The sequence below is a fragment of the Caretta caretta genome, chromosome 11, assembly GCF_965140235.1.
Source record: "Caretta caretta isolate rCarCar2 chromosome 11, rCarCar1.hap1, whole genome shotgun sequence".
In the NCBI taxonomy this organism is placed as follows: domain Eukaryota; kingdom Metazoa; phylum Chordata; order Testudines; family Cheloniidae; genus Caretta; species Caretta caretta.
This window is the reverse complement of record NC_134216.1, coordinates 71,654,605-71,675,334: the sequence shown is the minus strand read 5'-3', so window position 1 is coordinate 71,675,334 and position 20,730 is coordinate 71,654,605. Positions and strand designations below refer to the sequence as shown.

Below are 20,730 nucleotides of genomic sequence, written 5' to 3'. Positions count from 1 at the left end.
AGTTACTGTTAGGGGAAAAACCTTCCAGCTGCTGAGCACTCAGTGCTTGCACACCTAATTCACATGGACACGAGCAGCACATCTCAAATAACAACAGTTACGAAAGGTAGGTAACTGTTTTTTTATTTTTGTATAATTTAGCGGATAATATCAACGTTCATTTTAAAAGTTTTTAATTTTTTTCATCCATTTTAAATTTTCATAGTTGTGGGAAATGACGGGGGGGTGTTGAGCAATGAAGGGGTCGGACAATTATTTAATGAGAAGTTGAGATTCAAAAAGTTGCTGCTTCACAACTGTTAAAACACAAATTGTCAAGATATGTCAAAATATACAGAGTAAATAGCCTTCAATCAAACTCTAATACATTCTCAAGCAGCATTTGTTTTTGCCTATCTGTACATTTCTGATGATTGTCAATGGAAATATTTTTTTCCATTGGTTTGTGTGTGTGTGTGTGGGGTGAAATCAACATTTACCAATAAAAATCTAATCCTTCCAAGCCTAGCTATGAGAGAGAACATGCCAGCTATGCCAGATCCGAACAAGTAGAGAAGAAGTGGATCTCCTAACCTGCAACAGGAGATTAGTCTTAGAATTTGAGCAAGACAAAAACCCATAATCATTATACGCACACCGCATAAAAGGGAGATTTGATCTCAGAATATATTGGTTTAGCTGGTAATAGCTGTAGCTGAATGGAATCTCCTGCTCAGTTTCTTTTCCTTTGCAAAAAAAACCTTGAACAATTTAGCTTCTGATCTGTTTGCCTAGAAGACTCCAGATTCTCCTCCAAGAAAAGAACTCAACTGACATCAATGACTCAAAATTTGGACAAGGTTAAGGTACTGTTGCAAAGAACATGGGTTGTCTCCAGCAACGCGAGAGGTGAATAGTATCTGAGAATTAAAGATGGGCTATCCTTTAGAGGACGACTCCAATGTTAAAATGTCAAATAACAGCATTGTTTGTCCTACTGGAGTCCGTGGAGGAAGGCAAACTTGTTTCCACTAGGACATGAAATGTTTCTGCAGGTTCACAGGACTCAATTGTGGTAATTATCTGTGCATCAAACACCCAACCTCGCTATTGAGCAGTCTGTCCCTCAACAGCTTGTCTATTTAAGTGGCTGTTCTTACAGCTATTGCCACAGTGAGGAGACTTGGTGTTTAGTATACTACCCAGGGTCCTCAAGATTAGTTCTGAGGCCTGCCTTTTCTGAATGGAAACAATGTGACATTTTTGTCCAATGTCAACGTCTTTTACCATAGGACACAGGAACAGTGCAGCAGTCACTCTATCTGAGGCCATCACATCCATCAGAGAGGTTGGGGCTTAAGTTAGATATGTGCAGGGGCTCTAAATCTACAGAATGTGCATAAGTCCCTTCTGAAGAGTTAGCCTTTTCTTAATCTTATATCACCTACATGCAAAGGGTATGAAAACTTCAGTCTCCATTTTGCTGAATGGGGACTATATGAGAGGAATGAGCCTCACTCATCCTTTGGAGTCAAAACACATTCCCAGAGAGCAATGATGACATCCTGCAGCGACAGAGGATGCTGGCTCATGAGAGAATGTAAACAGATAAATAGATTTTAAAGCCAGATGGGAGCATTATGATCATCTAGTCTGAAGACCTCTATAACACAGGCCAAAAAACCTTCATGATATTTTTTACATCAAGCTCATAACTTATGAGTGATAGCATATCTTTTACAAAGACACGAAGAGCTGACTTTAACGGCAAGTGATGGACAAAGCAGCACATCTTTAGGTAAGTTTTTTTCCAGTCATTAATTACCTTTCCTGTTAAATTTGCTGCTTGTTTCTAGTGTGCTTCCAGTCATTGGGTCTTGTTAAACCATTTTCTGCTTGATAAAAAACCGTCTACTGTCTGAAATCTTTCCCTTGTAGGTATTTGTAGATTGTGATCAAGTTATTTCTAAATCTGCTTTGGACAATCTAAATAGTGAGACTAAAGAAGCTAAATCTATAAGGCATGTTTTCCAAACCTTGAATCGGTTTTGTAGTTTTTTTTTTCCTGCATGCCTTTCTGATTTGTCCCACATTCCTTTTGCAGCGTGGATACCAGAACTGGATACAGTATTCTAGTAATGGTCTCCTTAGTATAAACTCTGTATACTGCATTATCTCCCTATTCATATTTGATATTCTCCTGCTTGAACATCCTAGGATCATGTTTGCCCTCTTAGCTACAATACTGCACTGGGAGCTCATGTTCATTGATTATCTGCTACGAGCCTTTAAGAACTTTCATGTGTCAGTGAATTCAAGAAGAACTGTCTCCCACCTTGTAACTGTGACGTACATTCTTTGTTACTAGGCATTAATTCTTTTGCATAGAGATACACATCTGACATCAGGAATCATAACATTCAAAAACTGGTAGGAGAACACTTCAACCTCTCTGGCCACACAGTAAAAGACTTAAGGGAGGCAATTTTGCAACAGAAAAGCTTCAGAAACAGACTCCAACGAGAAACTGCTGAGCTTGAATTAATATGCAAACTAGATACCATTAACTTGGGTTTGAAGAGAGACTGGGAGTGGCTGGGTCATTACACATATTGAATCTATTTCCCTATGTTAAGTATCCTCACACCTTCTTGCAACTGTCTAAATGCGCCATCTAGATTATCACTACAAAAGTGTTTTTCTCCTGCTGATAATAGCTCATCTTAATTAATTAGCCTCTTACAGTCTGTATGGCAACTTCCACCTTCTCTGTATGTATATATATATATATATATATATATCTTCTTACTATATGTTCCATTCTATGCATCCGATGGAATGGGCTGTAGCCCACGGAAGCTTATGCTCTGATAAATTTGTTAGTCTCTAAGGTGCCACAAGTCCTCCTTTTCTTTTTGCAGATACAGACTAACACGGCTGCTACTCTGTAACATATGCATGTTAAACTAAGTATTTCAACAAGGGACACAGAGTTCCTCCAGGTGCTTCTCAAACCAAACCTTGCTTGAAATAAGACAAAAATAGAAATTAGGTTAACAAGCCTGCCCTGATCTCTTCAGCCCAATATTCTAATCCATGCCAGGCCTATACCGTGACTGACAAATCTGTGGCTGATGCATGGATTTATTTTCATTTTACATTTATTGAAACCAGGCCCTTTGTCAGATGGCTGGGCCGCATTTAACTGACACTCTAGCCTTGTATAACTATCCTAGAGTTTTAGTTGTGTGCAATATGGGGGAAGGGAGCGTGAGAGAGAGTTTATTAATTTTTATTAATTATTAATACTTTCATGCATATGTGGTTTATGGTAGGCACACAGATCTCTCAGTGCATGCGTGCATGCATGAAGTTTTCACATATACAATAGTTGAGTCTGAGTCCATGCAGACATAACTTGCACAGACACTGACATGTTTGGACGCAAAAGTTGGTGTGCAGGTTTGAAAACATGGGCTTGTGTGAGTACTTCCTAAATCTGCTCTGAAGAGACTGAAGAAATACTAGTTCTTGCCTTGTGCAACATTTTCAGTCATAACACTGAAGTTGAAAGATAACACTTGTTTAAACTGATCTGGAACTCAGACTTCAGTATGCTGAAGTATCCCTCCAAACAATCCTGACTTTCTCCTCACAAGATTTTCTTCTTGTAAAGCTGATGTGACTTCTTTTGAAGTCACTACATCGGTAGTATTTTTTTCTAATTACACTGGTCTGCCTGATAGCAAAAATTATTTGTCCATGAATCGATCAGTATGTTTAACAGGGCTTTCCCCGACCATCTTTCTAATAAACATTGCAAAACAGGTTGAAAGAGGGTAGCTCCATGTGTTTACAAAGCAGTAATTGCTTGGATTTAGAGTTTAGGGATGAATTCCTTCTCTTTCTGAAATAGGGGAGCTCAAACTCTATTATTCACTTAGCTGTTTAGAATATCTCTTAGGGCTGGCCAAGCTTCAGAATTTTTTTTCCTGGCTGCATCCTTCAGGATTTTAAATTGTGTAGGTGGGGTATCTTGGGAGGAATCCTATCTGTCATTTATAACTTAAAGCCAACCAAAAATGAGTATTTGAATGAGACCAATATCAATATATTTTCTGTTTTTGTTCTGTTATTAAATATTTCTCAGTGTCAATAATAAGTCCTCAAACTACTTATATCCTGATATTAGAATCCTGCACCAATAACTGTTATGGAATGAATATTCATTTGAGGTGTGTCAGTTTTTGTAGGCTAATGTTTTCCTTTTTTACCCTTTTAGGGTTAGAGTTTCTCACTTTTCAGTCACCTTTATTTTGTAATTGGCTTCATTTTTGAGCGATCTCTTGTTTCCCAATCAGAAACTGACTGGAAAGTTCCAGTACACTAGATGGCTATGCTAGAGCATTCGTGAGCACTAGCCTGTTGGGATCCAGGAAGTGGGCGGGTGGAAGCAGGCCAACTGCTAAAGGACCTCCCCACAGCCTAAGGGGAGGATCCACAGGTCCAGGATTCCAAATAATTACGGGGGATCGCGAGCACTGGTAGAAGGTATATAGTGTGTTCTCCTAAGCTCTGCAGACCAGAAAACCTTAAAATGCTCTGGGAGTTTTTCCTGTCTCTCACTGAGAACTAGGATCCCCCAGAGTGAAAATCAGGCAAGATAACTTCAGAAAGGTAGGGTTACAAGGAAAGTAAATCCTTCTTACATCTTTCCACATGTAAATCCAAGTTGTCATAGTATCTTGAGTTACTACAGAGGCCTTAAAATGGCATGAAAATTGGAAATAAATTAGGAGAAATCTAAGAATTACTTCAATAACTTTTCGTATGTGATCTTTTGATTTGAAGATTTGTTATCACTGTACTTTCCAGGAATATAGGAAATGGTTGCACTAGCATGTAAGTATAAGGAATAAAAGATTAAAATAACTCCCAAGGAACCAATGTACTCAACTTTAAAGGCAGGGTACCAGACTCATTGTATTGGAGTTCATTCTAGCATGATTTACTTAATTAAATTGATGCAAATTTTATATAAGTAAGGTAGGAATGCAGTAATAGAAACAAAATTGTAATAACTGCCCTTTTGGTTTCTGAGACAAGGTGGATGAGGTAATATCTCTTATTGAATCCACTTCTGTCGGTGAAAGAGAAGCTTTTGAGCTACATGGAGCTCTTCAGGTCCTGGAGGTAATTGAATGGCAATGTAATATAGTGTTGTGTAAAGTGAAGATTCTTCAGGTCCCAAAGAATTCTCTATGTAGCTTGAAAGCTTGTCTCTTTCACCAACAGAAGTGGGCCCAATAAAATATATAGCCTCACCCAGCTTGTCTCTCACGTATCCTGGGACCGACACAGCTGCAAGAACACTGCAAACAACTTTTGGTTTATGGCATATGTTGTTTTGGAAGAAAAAAAACGCAACCTGTTAAATAAATGAGAACTTGTGGATAACATTATACATACCGAGGGGTTGCCAAACTGGCTCGTGAGCTGCAAGTGTCTCTTTTACAGTTAGTGCGGCTTGTGGAGCCCCACTCCATTCTCCATCTACCAGACTTGGGGTGTGTGGGGGGGAGCTCAGGGATTCTTCCCTGTGATGGGGCCGGGGCTTCTGCCAGAGACTGCTTGTGCCTGCTGGGGGGGGGAGGAGGAGGCAGGCACAATTTAAAGGTTTGTCGCCCCGCCCCCTACACACACACAGCTTGATTCTCGCCCATAAGCACACCCTCCCTTTTATCCTCAGTGGCCCCTCTCTGCAGCTCCCAGGTGTTACCTCTGCCTGGAGAGGCAGCAGCAAACAGCTGGGAGCTGCAGGGAGGGGCTGCTGCTTTAGCTCTGCAGGGAGAGGCAGCTGCAAAAGAAGTAGCTTTACCTGCAGCTCTCAGGTGTTTGCTGTTGCCTCTTCCTATGGCCACAGCTCCCAGCTTGTTGGCTCCAGCAGCTGCTGCACAGGGAGGAGGCCTGGCAGCACCATGCGACTGAATGGGGCCAGCAAACCTTGGCAAAAATCTGGGGTGGGGAGCATGTGACCCCACGTGCTACCACCACATGTCGCCTCTCACTTCCACCTAGCGGGGAGGGGTGTCTCGAGGCTTCGGCCCTGCAGGAGATGCCTGCCAGGGCGTGGAGCCTGGCAGGTGCGCCCTGGCTCTCAAACTTCTGAAGGTTGTTGTATGTGGCTCGGAGGGTCAGTAATTTTGGTTACCCCTGTACATCACCTTGTCAGATGTTGATTTTTTTCTTCTGCTTCCCACAAAATGAAACTTTGCTGTATCAGACACCTTTAAGGATATTAGGTTCTCCCAGTTCAATGCTAGTAAACTGTAGCTGCCACTTGAGATGATAGGGAGAAGTGGCAGTCCAGATAAGTGAAGCTTCAGAGGGGTAGCCATGTTAGTCTGGATCTGTAAAAGCGGCAAAGAGTCCTGTGGCACCTAAAAGACTAACAGACGTATTGGAGCATGAATACCCACTTTCCCACGAAAGCTCATGCTCCAATATGTCCGTTAGTCTATAAGGTGCCACAGGACTCTCTGCTGCTTTTACAGATAAGTGAAATCTCTCTCTATGGTGGTTGCAGCCACGTTCTCCTTACTACCTACTTACTGTACACACTTACTGGGTTGTAATTCTCTACGTAAGCCTATGTTCCTCTTGTCTGTATTTAACCTATGGAGAGTATGTGAAAATGCATTGAGGTCTACGTGGCCCAAGACTTTTTTCCCCCCACAAGAGTGAATACATTATGGATCATGAGTTAGATGGATGCTCTTTCTTAAAATGGGTATTCATTAACTGTTTTACAGTTAGCCTGTTCAGAGTTCAAATATTTACTGTTAAAAGGTGGGAAGGCTGAAAACTGAGGGCTGCTGCAACAGTTGTTCAGAATCTTCACTTTACATCAAATTACATGACCTTGGCATTCAGTTGTTTAGAGGTTAAAAATTTACATGTCCCCAGAGGAGTATATATTGAGCATTTACAATATTGAATTCTATTAATTCTTTACTAAGCTGATAAGGTCTTTTTTGGTAAACTTTATTATATTTTTTTCAAAGGAAAATAATGAAATTAATGGAAATTCAGACTTGGTGATCTAAGATGGTCAGCTTTCTTTGATCCATTTAATTTTATTTTTAGAATTCTATTAATGATGGGCTTGAAAGGATTTTTGTCTGGGACTTGATTTTGGGAGCCGGAGGCTCAATCCAGCTAATCAAAAGCTGTTCTGAGCTACAGTAGATCCCAGTTTTGTACAGTGTGATGATCAGACAAATCGGTATTTCCCACAATTTTACTGCTGCTCCTGAACTATATGTAATGAAGTATAAAGAAAAAGCTATGTTCTAGCCACTTTTACTCAGAGTTGTAGCTATCTTAAATACTGAATCAAGCTGTTCAGTAATCTCAGCAAATCAAGCAATTATCTATTCATATAGAGTTGTAGCAATCAAGAAAGGGAAAAAGGTGAGTCTGAAGTAGCCAGTGTTTAATTTTGTATCATTTCCCTGAATTCCATTCAGAGTTCTGTTAAAGTTTCAAAGGCTTCTGCATGCTAGCCTTTCTGTTTGTTGTTTGAAGAATGATACACAAAAGACTTGAGGTGAATGCTCTTCTGTAAGAACACTTATTTCAGTAGGTCACTTTCATATGAAATATTTTTTCTAAAGTATTTTTCAGGTTTACTTCTATGACAAGTTTATGAAGAAAAAGTAGAGTTGCGAAATTAGGTTAAAAACAAGATGAGGAAGAGTTCTAATTGGAAGTAGCCTAACTTCTAATACAAGAGGAAAAACTAGACACATCTTATACCAATAACATTATACTATTAGCATATCTTTGCCTGTTGAACTCAGATGTGGGTTAACTGGAAGGCATTATGCATAGAGGCTGAAGTCTTGTGTGGCTTAGTAAGATAAGAATGCTTTCACTTCTAGGAGCAGAGTATAAATCCATCCTAAGGCCTTAAATGGACCAGATTTGCTAATCTTGGTTGAGGCTCAGTCAGGCTCAGAAACCTAAATGTAATCTGGTATTATCTGGAGTCTGTCATGAGAAACAGCATGGTGCCTGAAACACCTCTCAACCAAGGGAAGGGTAATCCCTATCCCACCTGCAGGTCAGACTTGATGTCATTGACCAGGGCAGTGGTGAGGAAACTTACAGTGCAGCTGTATGCCTCATTTAATCTGTGGCTGTTGAAGAGGTCAGTTTCTGAAGTGCCAGTTCCCTGGTCTTCACAAACATTAAATACTCCATTTCCTTTCAAAATATGTATTTGAAGCCCAGAAATAGTTCTTGCTTCAGAGAAGGTTTTGTAGCTTCTACCATTTTATCTCTAACCCAAAATAAGTCTCTAATTCATTCTGTTAGTAAATGGTACAGCACTTCTTTCATAGTTCAGTACATCTCACGGAAGTGCCATCGTTGTAGTTCTTCTGTCTAACGTGTAGTGTTTCAGCACCCTTTCCCTAATTGTGACTTGTGAGTAGAGAATACCATTTTCATAATGTTAAATGTTGACTTTTAAGAACTGGGCTTCTCTTGAGGAAAAATAAAGGGTGTATGTAGCTTAATTATTTTAGTTCTCATGTGAGGTAATGTGAAAATTCAGTATTGTATGTAACTTCAGATTAATACCATTTTGTTGACACTTGCATTTCCCAAAATTACTATTTTAAACCACATCTGGATTGTGGACAAAATGACTTTACTTCATATACTAGCTATCAAAATTTTTAACAATCTCTTATTTTCTTAAGCAGCATGTGTAATAGAGCCCTTGAAATATGCTTCTCAATCAGACTTATAACTCCTTAAAATATGTAATTGAGTTAGCTTTCCTAAATAAGTCTTGCATCCATGAAACTTTATAGATTTGAGCTACATTTGTAATTAATACATAATGCTTAAGCGAGAGTCTTAGAAATATTATTTTCCACAAGTGAAGCCTTTGTTGTGTTTTACTTTTTCTTTTGTGTAATGAGTTACTTTGTGTGACAGGTGGGAGATTCAAGAAGGAGATAGTAGTTGATGGACAAAGCTATCTGCTGCTGATTAGAGATGAAGGGGGCCCTCCAGAGGCACAGGTGAGTATTGCATTTAGAGTTTTATTAGGCTAGACTATAGATCATGAAAATGAATAACTTTAATAAAATTATATCTCACTTGGTATAAGAAAAAGTGCAAAGAATTAAGTCAGTAGGTTGAGAAAACTTGATGTTTTCATAGGAAGTTTTTAAATGTCTTTAAGAATATAAATGTGATGGATTAAAACTTGCTCACGTAACTCAAAACAGAATGCACTGATTGCCCTCCTATGAAGGCAGCAGAATATATTACTCCTGATGTGAACAAGCTATATCGCAATCTGCTCAGGTCACCTAACCTGAAAGCAAAGCTGGCTCATTGCCCCACCTTTTCCAACAGCCTGATGAAAATGGAGATGTCATTTAAATCTACCTTTTTGGGGGAGAATTTCCATATGCTTGAATGTGTAAAGTCATCTTTGTATTTTAAAATTACATATAATTAATCAATAGCGATGGTCTCTGGGGCAATACTAAACATCCTCAGTTGAAAATTGGTTCTTTGGTACTTACAAAATGGTTTAAGTTGTAAATTTCACTCTGATAAACTGGAGGAACATAGAACATGTGGACTTATCATGCACAATTCAGGGCTACAAAGCTGATTCACTGACCAGGTGACTACACTACATTACATTTTTATTAAACGTTCATATAAAAGGAATTGATTGAAGTATGTGATGAAGTCCTTTCATAATATTATCATAGCAGATGTACTCACACTGAAATGTGTTAGCAGTGTCTGCTTTTAAATCTTTGTCCTTCTTCCTCATTCTGCCTCATCTCTACTGCTTCTTCCTTGTGAGGCTGTCTATAGCTCTCCAGGCCTTAATAGGGCACCATTGTAATCTTATGCATTTCCTATTTGGTTACTGAACGTTTATTTAACTTCTTTTGTCCTGTAGAAGGCTGTTCTACTGCACACAGGATTTTGATAACTCTGAAGAGGACACAGATGGTCATTTTTCTCTGGTTCCCATACTCTGGGATGATACAAGTTGAAACCATTAAAATTTTTTGTCAGCATATGCTCATATGGGCATTAGTACATATGGTGAAACTCTGGCTACAGTCTGTTTGTCTGGGGCTGTGTGTCTGGATCACCCTCTGCCTCCCCTTACCTGGTTATTAGCAGGGTTGCTAAATACAATCTACTGGCCTCACTGCCCTCAGCTGTTCGTGATGGAGCAGCTTCAAAGAATAAGCAGCAGGAGCTGCTGAGCTGCTCTGCTGCCAAAGAGCTGAATGTAGTGTTGCAAGCAACATCAGCATCTTCTGTTTCAATGCCCCACTATTGCCCATTAGCCATGGGAGGATTAAAGCATTGTGGAAGAAGTTTAGACAAAGGAGAAGACAAGAGGTTAGGCAGAGGAATGAAGGAGACTTAGAGGAGAAGCCCTTAAGGGAAATTACAAACAAAAGGCAGGCTTACTTAATTCAACTGGGATCTTGTGAGGTAAACCTACCTGTGTTGAGGTAAGAGAGAGAGCCAGACTACTTAACACTCAGTGTGAATAACTTGGCTGAGAAACGTGTTTACAACAGCCTATATGTGTATATAAAAATTTATTATAATACACATGCTATATATATATATATATATATTGTGTGTGTGTGTATTATAATCTACCAAAAAATTGTTTTCTTGTAGTATGTTCACTTAATACAACTACACCCACAGTGGTTATAGATGCAGAATTTAGGACATGGCACCCAAAGCAGTGTTTTCATTGTATCTAGTGCTGCTACAAAACTATTATTTGACAGATAAATACCAAATATTAAATTGAAATTATCAGAATTTGTGTCCAACAAAGCATTTCATAAAAGTCATAATACGTATCAGAATGTATATTTTCTTCCTGTTTGCCAGTCAGTGTTTTATAGGAACAAAATATATGTCTACAGAAGTAATCTCTCTTCTTAAGTTGTTTTAATTATAATTTGGTCATGTAATATTGTTACAGAGAAGATCTAATTTTTTGTGATTTTCTCATATATCTAATTCACAAAATAAACCCAAATACTATTTCTGGACAAATTAATATTGATAATTTCTGTGATGGAAGTGGAACATCTGAAGGAAAATATTGTTTGTAACCTTCTCTTTTCCTTTGATTCACAGTGATGGCCTGATAAAGTTTTGGGTTTTAAAGGGTTTTTCTATTTTGTTTTTGTTAGGAATATTTTTTTAAATGGAGGAATAAAAGGGATGTGACTTCACAATAGGCAGAAACCTGTGCAGCAGCCTTCCCAGTCCTCAGTTCAGTGGGTCTTAACCTCCGGCCCACAGGCAAGCTGCAGCCCGTGTGACATCCTCAGGGCCATACGGGTAGTATTGGATGCGGCCCACATAACACCATGTGGGGTGCATATGGAGCCCAGAATGGTAAATAGGTTGGAAGCCACTACCGCAGTTGAAGTGAATCTTAGAAGTGCCTAGACATTCTCTTCTTTCTTAAGTGCCAACTACTGCTCATGTTTCAGCTTATTGTGATGTCACCATTCCAGTCCTCTCGCAGAAAAGGGAACTTGGAGTTTGGGAATTGGTGTTCCCAATTAGTTGTCTAATACAAGAAGCTTCAGATGAAGGTGAAAAACCCTGAAGCTGGCAATTATAGATTAAATTGCCTACAGAGAACTTTCTTTTCTAACCCCTCGATTTGGAGTTTGACTTATGCCCTGAAAAATGAAGGTTTATATTGTAGACTAAACAAAAGTATGAAAATCCATGATAAAGGTGTAGTAAAGGACAATTACTGTTTTTTGCTTTGCATTTTTTCTGTGCCAAGTTAATACATAAACAATTTTAAAAATAGCTCATTTTTGAGGATAAAATCCGAGTGAAATGTCATCCTCATCCTTTTTAAAGCATACCAATAATGAATAAATCGCCATTTCCATAGCTCGCCAGCCATGATTTTAGTTGTTCCTGACCTACCACAAAACTGTTCAAGTCTCCTATGATAAAACACAACAGTTAGGAGGGATTTGGATGGCTCATGATAGTTGCTCTGGGATACAGTTTCTAGGTTACTAGTGTGATTTTTGGCCTCATTTGAACAAGTGTTCACCTTAATTAAAAAAATAAAAATGGATGCCTTTGGTGCCATTCAAGACACTGAATGCATATGAAATTGTACTGTCCTCTCTGCCCAGAGAACTGTTCTCTGCCACAGTGGGATTTGAAGCACATTAGTGAGGAAATGAAAGGGAAGCTTGAATTTGCCATTGCCTGTGCTGTTTTTCAAAGAGTTCAGTTTCTGGGGCTGTTAACATGGCACCTTCATAACATTAAATTACTTAAGATGGTGTGTAAATTATTTCTCTCTCTTTAGACACACACACACACACACACACAGAAAAAAAAGTTACCCAAGAGAGCTATTTTATAAATAGCCTCCTTTGGTGTATCTCATAACCATTAATAGATGGAATACCTTTCCATCATTGTACACTGGTTTCAATAAATTTTAATACATTCTACAGAAACCATTCATCTCATAAATTATTCTTTAAGAATATCAGCGCTGCAAGCAAGAATTCTAGGCAGAATACAGTTGATTCCATGGTATGAGATTAATTATACATTAAAATCCACCAGCTAGACTTCCTCCACAGTTTTTGTACCTCTCTCATGCTTTTCATTAGGCTTCCAGTTCTGACAACAGTTCAGCTCGCACACATTGACAGCGTTGAACATTTGCTGCCATATATTGTGTATTAGCACAATACAGCATTGGCAATACATTGTAGGGGGTTGGCTTATTAAGTATCTGTCTTGAGAACTGCAAAGATTAGTTTTTGCTGTTCTTACACCTTGAAGGATGTGGAAAAATTGGAAAGAGTCCAGCGGAGGGCAACAAAAATGATTAGGGGACTGTAACACATGACTTATGAGGAGAGGCTGAGGGAACTGGGATTGTTTAGTCTGCGGAAGAGAAGAATGAGGGGGGATTTGATAGCTGCTTTCAACTACCTGAAAGGGGGTTCCAAAGAGGATGGCTCTAGACTGTTCTCATTGGTAGCTGATGACAGAACAAGGAGTAATGGTCTCAAGTTGCAGTGTGGGAGGTTTATTAGGAAAAACTTTTTCACTAGGAGGGTGGTGAAGCACTGGAATGCATTACCTAGGGAGGTGGTGGAATCTCCTTCCTTAGATATTTTTAAGGTCAGGCTTGACAAAGCCCTGGCTGGGATGATTTAGTTGGGGATTGGTCCTGCTTTGAGCAGGGGGTTGGACTAGATGACCTCCTGAGATCCCTTCCAACCCTGATATTCTGTGATTCTATGATCCTAAGTGAAAAGACATCCAGGTGTGTTGAAGTGTTCAAATGGTTCATGATCATTTAATGTGTATAAATTCTTTTAATAGAAATAAAACACACACCCCAAAAATAGCCTGTGGATTCGTATTTTCTTTCTGAGCGTTGAGCCTTGAGGGTTCATGTTTTCAAACCCCCCCCCCCCGCACACACACACACAACCATAAAAGCTAGGAAATTTTCAGTGTAAACAGGGATAATCACATGATCCTAGGAACTGATGCTTTTAAAAAATGTGAAGCATTGCAAACTTAAAATTGTGAGACTTAGAAATACTGAAGTAACAATGGGCATAAACCCAGGAGAACAATAATGCATAACACATATATCTAAACATAAAATACGCTAATTATGGAGAGCATAGAGGCAGTGTTGTCGAGTGGATAGAGCATTGGAGTGGAGATTAGGAAACTCATGTACTATTCTCGCTCAGACACTTGATGACCTTAGGTGAGTCACCTCGCCTCTGTGCCTCCATTTCCCCATCTGTAAAATGGTGATCGTGATGTTGACCCGCTTTGTAAAGAGCTTTGAGATCTACTGATGAAAAGTGCTAGATAAGAAGTAGGTGATGTTATTTATTTGCCTAGTCTTCTCTTTGCAGCAGCATCTACCTTTTGCTATGTATTTGTACAGTGGGGCCCTGGCTAGATTGGTTCTGTATGTATGATAGTAATATGACTAATAAATATGAAGAGATAATGTGTCTTATTTTAGGTTGCAGCTGGTTAGCTTTGTATTATTGATGGAAACTTTAGTCTTGGAATGGACACAATTATAACACATGCTATTTATTAGCTTAAGAAATTCTCTGGCACTCTCTAACCAAGATGAATTGCTGCCATGTTAGTTTCTTTTAATATTTCTAACTAGTACTTGTGATCTGAAATTTTCCCTACAGATATGGTTGTTTTAAGCCTTACCTGGGCACAGAAGTGCCTCTCCTTCAGTGGATTTATGACACCAGGGAAAACCAGTTCCCTTTCCCACTACAAAACCTAAGGCATAATCATTTTCCTTAAACTTCTATAATTATGGCATTTGCAAATTCAGATATCTTAAAATTTGAGTTTTAGAATATAAAAGAAATGCAAGCAATATTTGAGATTTTGCTCAGATCTGAAATTTAGTGGGTAAAGTTGTAAACCCTTGAATGTAGTGTTGTGGTTTGAATGTCAATGCTGATGCTAGTTAAGAAATCAAAATACATATATTAAGGGATGAACGGAAAGTAACGTAATAGGTTTTTGAACTAACCTTTCATTTCTAGATACCTGTTTTAAAATATTCCTGTTGTTCACAAGTGCAAAGGCAAGCTCATTTCATTCCCAATTTTTCTATGTAACAAAAACCGGTTACTACTTAAAATATACCTAGAATTAATAGCATACATTTTGTCCCCCAGATTCTGCCTGATTCAAGCCAATATTATAATACGTGTATTAAACCCTTACCTTCATATGCCCCAAACTCCCTGTAAAATTAAAAAGCAAGTTGAGTTAATAGTGTTAATGGTTATATTTCCCGAATGCAGCATTCTTTCTCCCCTCCCTTCAGCACAGGATAATCCCGCTAATTTTATTGACTGCTGCTCACTGCTTTCCCACTGAATCTCTCTCCCCTCCTCCTTTTTTTTCCTCTGTAGTTTGCCATGTGGGTCGATGCTGTTATATTTGTCTTCAGCTTAGAAGATGAAATAAGCTTCCAGACAGTTTACCACTACTACAGTCGTATGGCTAACTATCGTAACACTAGTGAAATCCCAATGGTACTAGTGGGAACCCAAGGTAAGTGCAGTCTTGGTTATAACATCTCTAAGAAGATACCGGTATTCTAGTTGCTGTCTTCATATTCTGTTATCTTTGGCTGATTACCTGTCTGAAAGTGTCTTTAAAGTGACAGTTTTGTATTGGAACTTTTTTTTAAAGACAAACATACTTAACTTGATCTATTTCCTTTCATACCAACCTTTTTGGGGCATAACTGAAAATGCAGTACATTCCAGATGTTAGCAGAAAATGGCTGTCCTGAACCTCGGGGGTAGTTTAAAGTGTTCGTAACTCTGACCAATAATGTCTGCTTGTTGTTCCATCAACGAGACTGTTTTCATGCTCTGAGTTGAGTACATGCATAAGTGTTTGCAGGATCATGACCTAAATTAAGATGGGACTCAAATTGCTTAAAGATCCAGAATAGACCAGTCGTTTATTGCCCTTAAATCACAAACAAAACAGGAGACAATAACACTTGTCAATCATTCTGCTATAAATATTTATAAAAAATGAAGGTTGCCATTTGCAGGCCAGACCTCAATCCTCATTATTTTAGATTTGCTGCACAGTCACTTGCATTTTGTGTCACTTAAAAAGAAACCCCACAATAATACTTCACCCCATTTAGGAAAAAGCTATCCTGCAGCAACAGTGCTAGAACAGCAATAGCCTTAGGCTATCACAGGACAGGCGAGCTCTGAAGGTGGGTGCAATTTCAGATCCTCTCATGAAAAGTAGCTACTTATTCCCCCTCTCCCTCCTCCTCAGTGTTTTCAGCTGTGGTTTCAGACTCCCCTTCCCCTCTAGCCTGCAGCAATGTGAAAAGTTGGGGATGGTTTAATGCTGATCTAGGGCTTCATTGCTTCCTCACTTTGTCTTTTTGCCAGTTAAGACAATGCCTGGGGACAGGGAGTGGCTTGACCGCCCAATGCCTGATTGCAAACTCTGAAACCAAAGCTGCTCATTGTGAAGCCTGGGAAGTAGGGGGAACATAGAGGGGAAAGAATAGTAATGAGGCAGAAGCAGGTGACAGATAAAAGGGAGAAGTAGATGATACAAAAAAATCCTAGGGTGAACAGAAGAAGCTGCAGTCAAAAAGGGAAGTGAATTGCTTAAAGGGACACTGTCAACTTAAAAATTTCACAATGTGTTAACACCTAAGATAGCTACTGTAAGAGAAAGGTTGGAGGGGAAAGATATTTGTTCAGGATTTCTTTGCTTTGTGTGCCATTTTCAGTGTTTTCCCTTTCAGTGATGTGGTCAGTGTTGGAAGTTTTGTATAGGTCTTTTTCCCAGAGCGCCACAGAAGAGAAGGGGAGAATTTTAATGATAGCAGGGCTGGGAGATAGAGAGGCAGGAACCAAGGGTAATACAAGGCATCATTCTTAGCTACACATCAAGGTGACACTGTCCTTTTTAATGTTATGGTGGCGATTATATCTGACTGGTTTCTGCTACTGATCCACTAATCATAGCTATTAGACTGGTTGTGAAATGATCTCTGAATGATCTCCCTAAAATGCTAGTGTCTGCCCCCCGCTGCTCCTGCAACCAAAGGTGAATCCTCTCCCCATTGTGAATATGGAGGTGAAAAATAGAGGGAAATATTTTCTCCCCCATCTCCAGGTGAAATTGAGGTCCAGATTTTGACAACAAAATATCATTTGAAACCAAAAAAAAAGATATTTAAGTGATGCTGCTAATTTTAGATGCATTTATTGTCCACATGCCTTCAGCACCCTCTGCTGGTTTTACAAAGAAAAATCCTTAGACTTGCTTCCAAGCAGACATGTTTGTTTTTACCTTTTAGCTGTCACGTAATAGATAGCTGTATAAAAACCAATATGCTTCAGTTGGTACCTTACATCACAGATAAGATTTAAAATTTTTGAAACTTTAACCTAAGTAATATACTTCAGACAAAAAGAAAAGGAGGACTTGTGGCACCTTAGAGACTAACAAATTTATTTGAGCATAAGCTACAGCTCTCGAAAGCTTATGCTCAAATAAATTTGTTAGCCTCTAAGGTGCCACAAGTCCTCCTTTTCTTTTTGTGGATACAGACTAACACGGCTACTACTCTGATACTTCAGACAGGAATGCCAAGTGTAGTATTGATTCACAGTAATGGCAATTTATATTCAAGTCCATATGAGATTTTATCTTATGGGAACCTCATTGGTTTCTACTAAATAAATTGTAGCTGAATCTTAGGTACATTTTCTGATCACGTTTGTGATGCTGTAGTTCTTTGCATTGTTACTATAAGCTGCCATGGGAAATAGGAAAATTTTATCATTGTGTGTGTCGGTCTGATTTGTAATGGGTTTTAGTGCTATACATCTTTGAAGTATTTTACAATATTAATTAGTCCTTATAATACCCTGACTGGTGGGTACGCTAATGCTAAAAACCGTATTAAAGTAAACTGTAGTTTCAAACAATACATACATTATGATTGGGTCTCGTTGCTCTGTCAATTGTTCCATGAATAAACTCTTTAAAAAACCCTTTACTTTATTCCTTTCAATTTTCTGCACTCACTAAATCCTCTCTTCAGATCTTCTCATTTCCTGTGTGGAATAACTACATCTCCCCACTGTGAAATGAATGAGGATCATCATGAAGGTGATAGCTTAGTATGCAGAATTCACAAATGTATGTATAAAAATATAGGTTTTATTTATATGTATTCCTAAATAGCAGCTGATTATATCCAGAATGTGCTGGATTCTTTTTTCATATGAATATAAAGGTAATATAGACATTCATTTAGCAAAACACTTAAATATATACTTAACTTTTAAGAATGTGAATAGTCAATTAAATTAATGGGACTTAAGCATGTGCGCTTTCCTGAATTGGGGCCATATAGCTCGTGAGGAAGAGGTGATATTTAAAATCTGTGTAGTTTCACACAATGTCAGTTTGTAAGTGGTACAGGTGAGAACTGCAATGTAAAACACTCTGTTGTAGTGGAGTTTTTTTCAGGACTAAACTAACCACTTTCCTAGTCAGTTGGCATTTCTCAGAGTTCTGAGAGCTGAACAAGGTGACAATGTGAGTACAATCATATCGCTTCAGAATATTGGGAAATCTTGACACATAGGTGATGGTTTATTATGAGGATCATACTATAGCAGCACTGTGGTTTCCGATCCTTGAAGCTGAAAGATTAACATCAGTAATAGTTTGTATATTACGATGGCTATGAGCAATCAAGTGTTGATCCTCTTAATGACTTTTTCTAATTATGTTAATTGTTTATATTCAAGGGTGTTGATAAAGTCTATTTCTTTCTTGGTCCTGTGGGAGCATCAATGGGTATCTACAATCAGCTGCTATTTAGGAATACCACTATCCTGTTTTAAGTCAGTGTCATGTGTTGGGTCCTAAGGTGTGAAATTCATTTCTCCATGACATCCGTTTCTTTACTCCAAAGATTTTAATGTGATTACTCTTGAATTCTTAGATGTTTCCTCAGATACCATCAACTACTTCAGTTAACATTTCCTTCTGGAAATGTAATCAGTTAGGCATATACTATGTTACAATAGGACATTGATTGCAACCCACTATCTTGAAGGTTACATAACAGTTTTCAGTTGCTCATTACTGACATTTTGATCTTCTGTGGATGAAATTTTCCAGAAATGATCGCTGCCCATACGTGTTAGAGCAAAAATGGTTCAGTTTTTTTGAACACAAAGAGAGGGAAACTAATAATCTTCTTCCTAGCATAAAATAATTCTTGCAACCTGTTCAGATCAGCCCTACAGCTAAAATGCCTGACATTTTAGTATTGAGATTTGTATGGAGAATAGTCCTCACTGAGGAGTACTGCATGCCTTATTGCATCAGAAAATGGGTTTGATTTCTTTGGCCTTTAAAATGGCATTTTGAGCATGTTCAGAAGGTGTGTTTGCTCATTAACGGTGTAATCCAAATCCATTGACTTGAATGGGCTTTGGATCAGGCCCTAAGTGTAAACCTAAGGAAAGATGGGCAGTGCATGTATGCATAGCCACTTTAATTTTGCAGGTTTCAGAGTGGTAGCCGTGCTAGTCTATATCAGCAAAAAGAACGAGGAGTACTTGTGGCACCTTAGAGACTAACACATTTATTTGAGCATGAGCTTTCGTGGGCTAAAACCCACTTCATCGGATCATGCAGTGGAAAATACAGAAGGAAGATATATATGTGTGTGTGTGTATATATATACACACACACAGAGAACATGAAAAAATGGGTGTTGCCATATCCACTATAACGAGAGTGATCAGTTAAGGTGAGCTCTTATCAGAAGGAGCAACTTCACTCTCTCTGGTCACTCGATTACAGACCTAAAAGTCGCAACACTACAACAAAAAACCTTCAAAACCAGACTTCAACGAGAAACTGCTGAATTGGAATTAATGTGCAAACTGGACACCATTAAATTAGGCTTGTATAAAGACTGGGAGTGGATGGGTCATTACACAAAAGAAAACTATTTCCCCTTATTTTTCCTCCCCCTACTGTTACTCACACCTTCTTGTCAACTGTTGGAAATGGGCCATCCTGATTATCACTACAAAAGGTTTTGTATTGTTTTTCTCCTGCCGATAATAGCTCACCTTAACTGATCACTCTCGTTATAGTGTGTATGGCAACACCCATGTTTTCATGTTCTGTGTGTGTGTATATATATATCTTCCTTCTCTATTTTCCACTGCATGCAACCGATGAAGTGCATTTTAGCCCACGAAAGCTTATGTTCAAATACATTTGTTAGTCTCTAAGGTGCCACAGGTACTCCTCGTTCTTTTAATTTTGTAGTAAACGGGGCCATTCACCTATGCCCAGACCTGTGCAAAGGCTTCCGAGGACTATTTCAAGTTGCAGTGATTGTAAGAAGGGCTGCTGTATATTGTATGTGTAGTGGTCAAGAAAAGGGAACTGGCCGACGTGTGAAGTGTGCGAGTGAGGTCTCCTAACTGCCACTTATACCTAGGCAGGCTGGCTAGGGATATATACTCAGGTAAGCTAAATGTAAACTAAACTTAATGCATAGTTTGTGGGATGTGTAGGGGTGAACCAAGGTTATTGCAGAATCTATACAGAGGGAAGAACTCCTGTGACCCTTGTAATGTCTGCAAGGACTGTGGTGAGAGAGTTGAATTATGGAATTTACATTATACATTTTGGAACCCGGAAGAGTTCTGTTGCCTTTGGCCCTTAGCCAAGCCTTAATTTTTATTTTTTCCATCTTTTTATTTCTTAAAAATAAACAGACAACACTATCCAACAATACTACATGAAGAGGCCATTAATATTGGTGGTTAAACACTCAAGTGAAGAAGTGTGCTTATGCATTACGGTAGTAGGTGTATCATCACTTCCCCGTCCCTATATCCTACTACTCCGTATATCAGACTGTCCATGAAAGTCATTTTTACATCATACTTAGCATATTATTAGTCAATGTGCTGGCGTTAATAAGGGATCTAAAAGTAATTTGCTTCCTTAAAGGACTACAGCAATATTGATTGTATTTTGTTAATATATCTTACTCTAAAT

At 38.7% G+C, this 20,730-nt stretch overlaps 1 protein-coding gene across 8 annotated transcripts in view; it reads left to right on the top strand.

Annotated features, from left to right (window-relative positions):
• The window catches only part of AGAP1 (ArfGAP with GTPase domain, ankyrin repeat and PH domain 1), a 707,317-nt gene that overhangs the window by 289,730 nt on the left and 396,857 nt on the right, over positions 1-20,730 (top strand). For all 8 annotated transcript variants that reach the window (XM_048870105.2, XM_048870104.2, XM_048870107.2 and 5 more), the window contains 2 exons: positions 8,989-9,074; positions 15,045-15,186. In XM_048870105.2, coding sequence (XP_048726062.1) covers positions 8,989-9,074; positions 15,045-15,186 — 228 coding nt within the window. The remainder of the gene's footprint in view (positions 1-8,988; positions 9,075-15,044; positions 15,187-20,730) is intronic.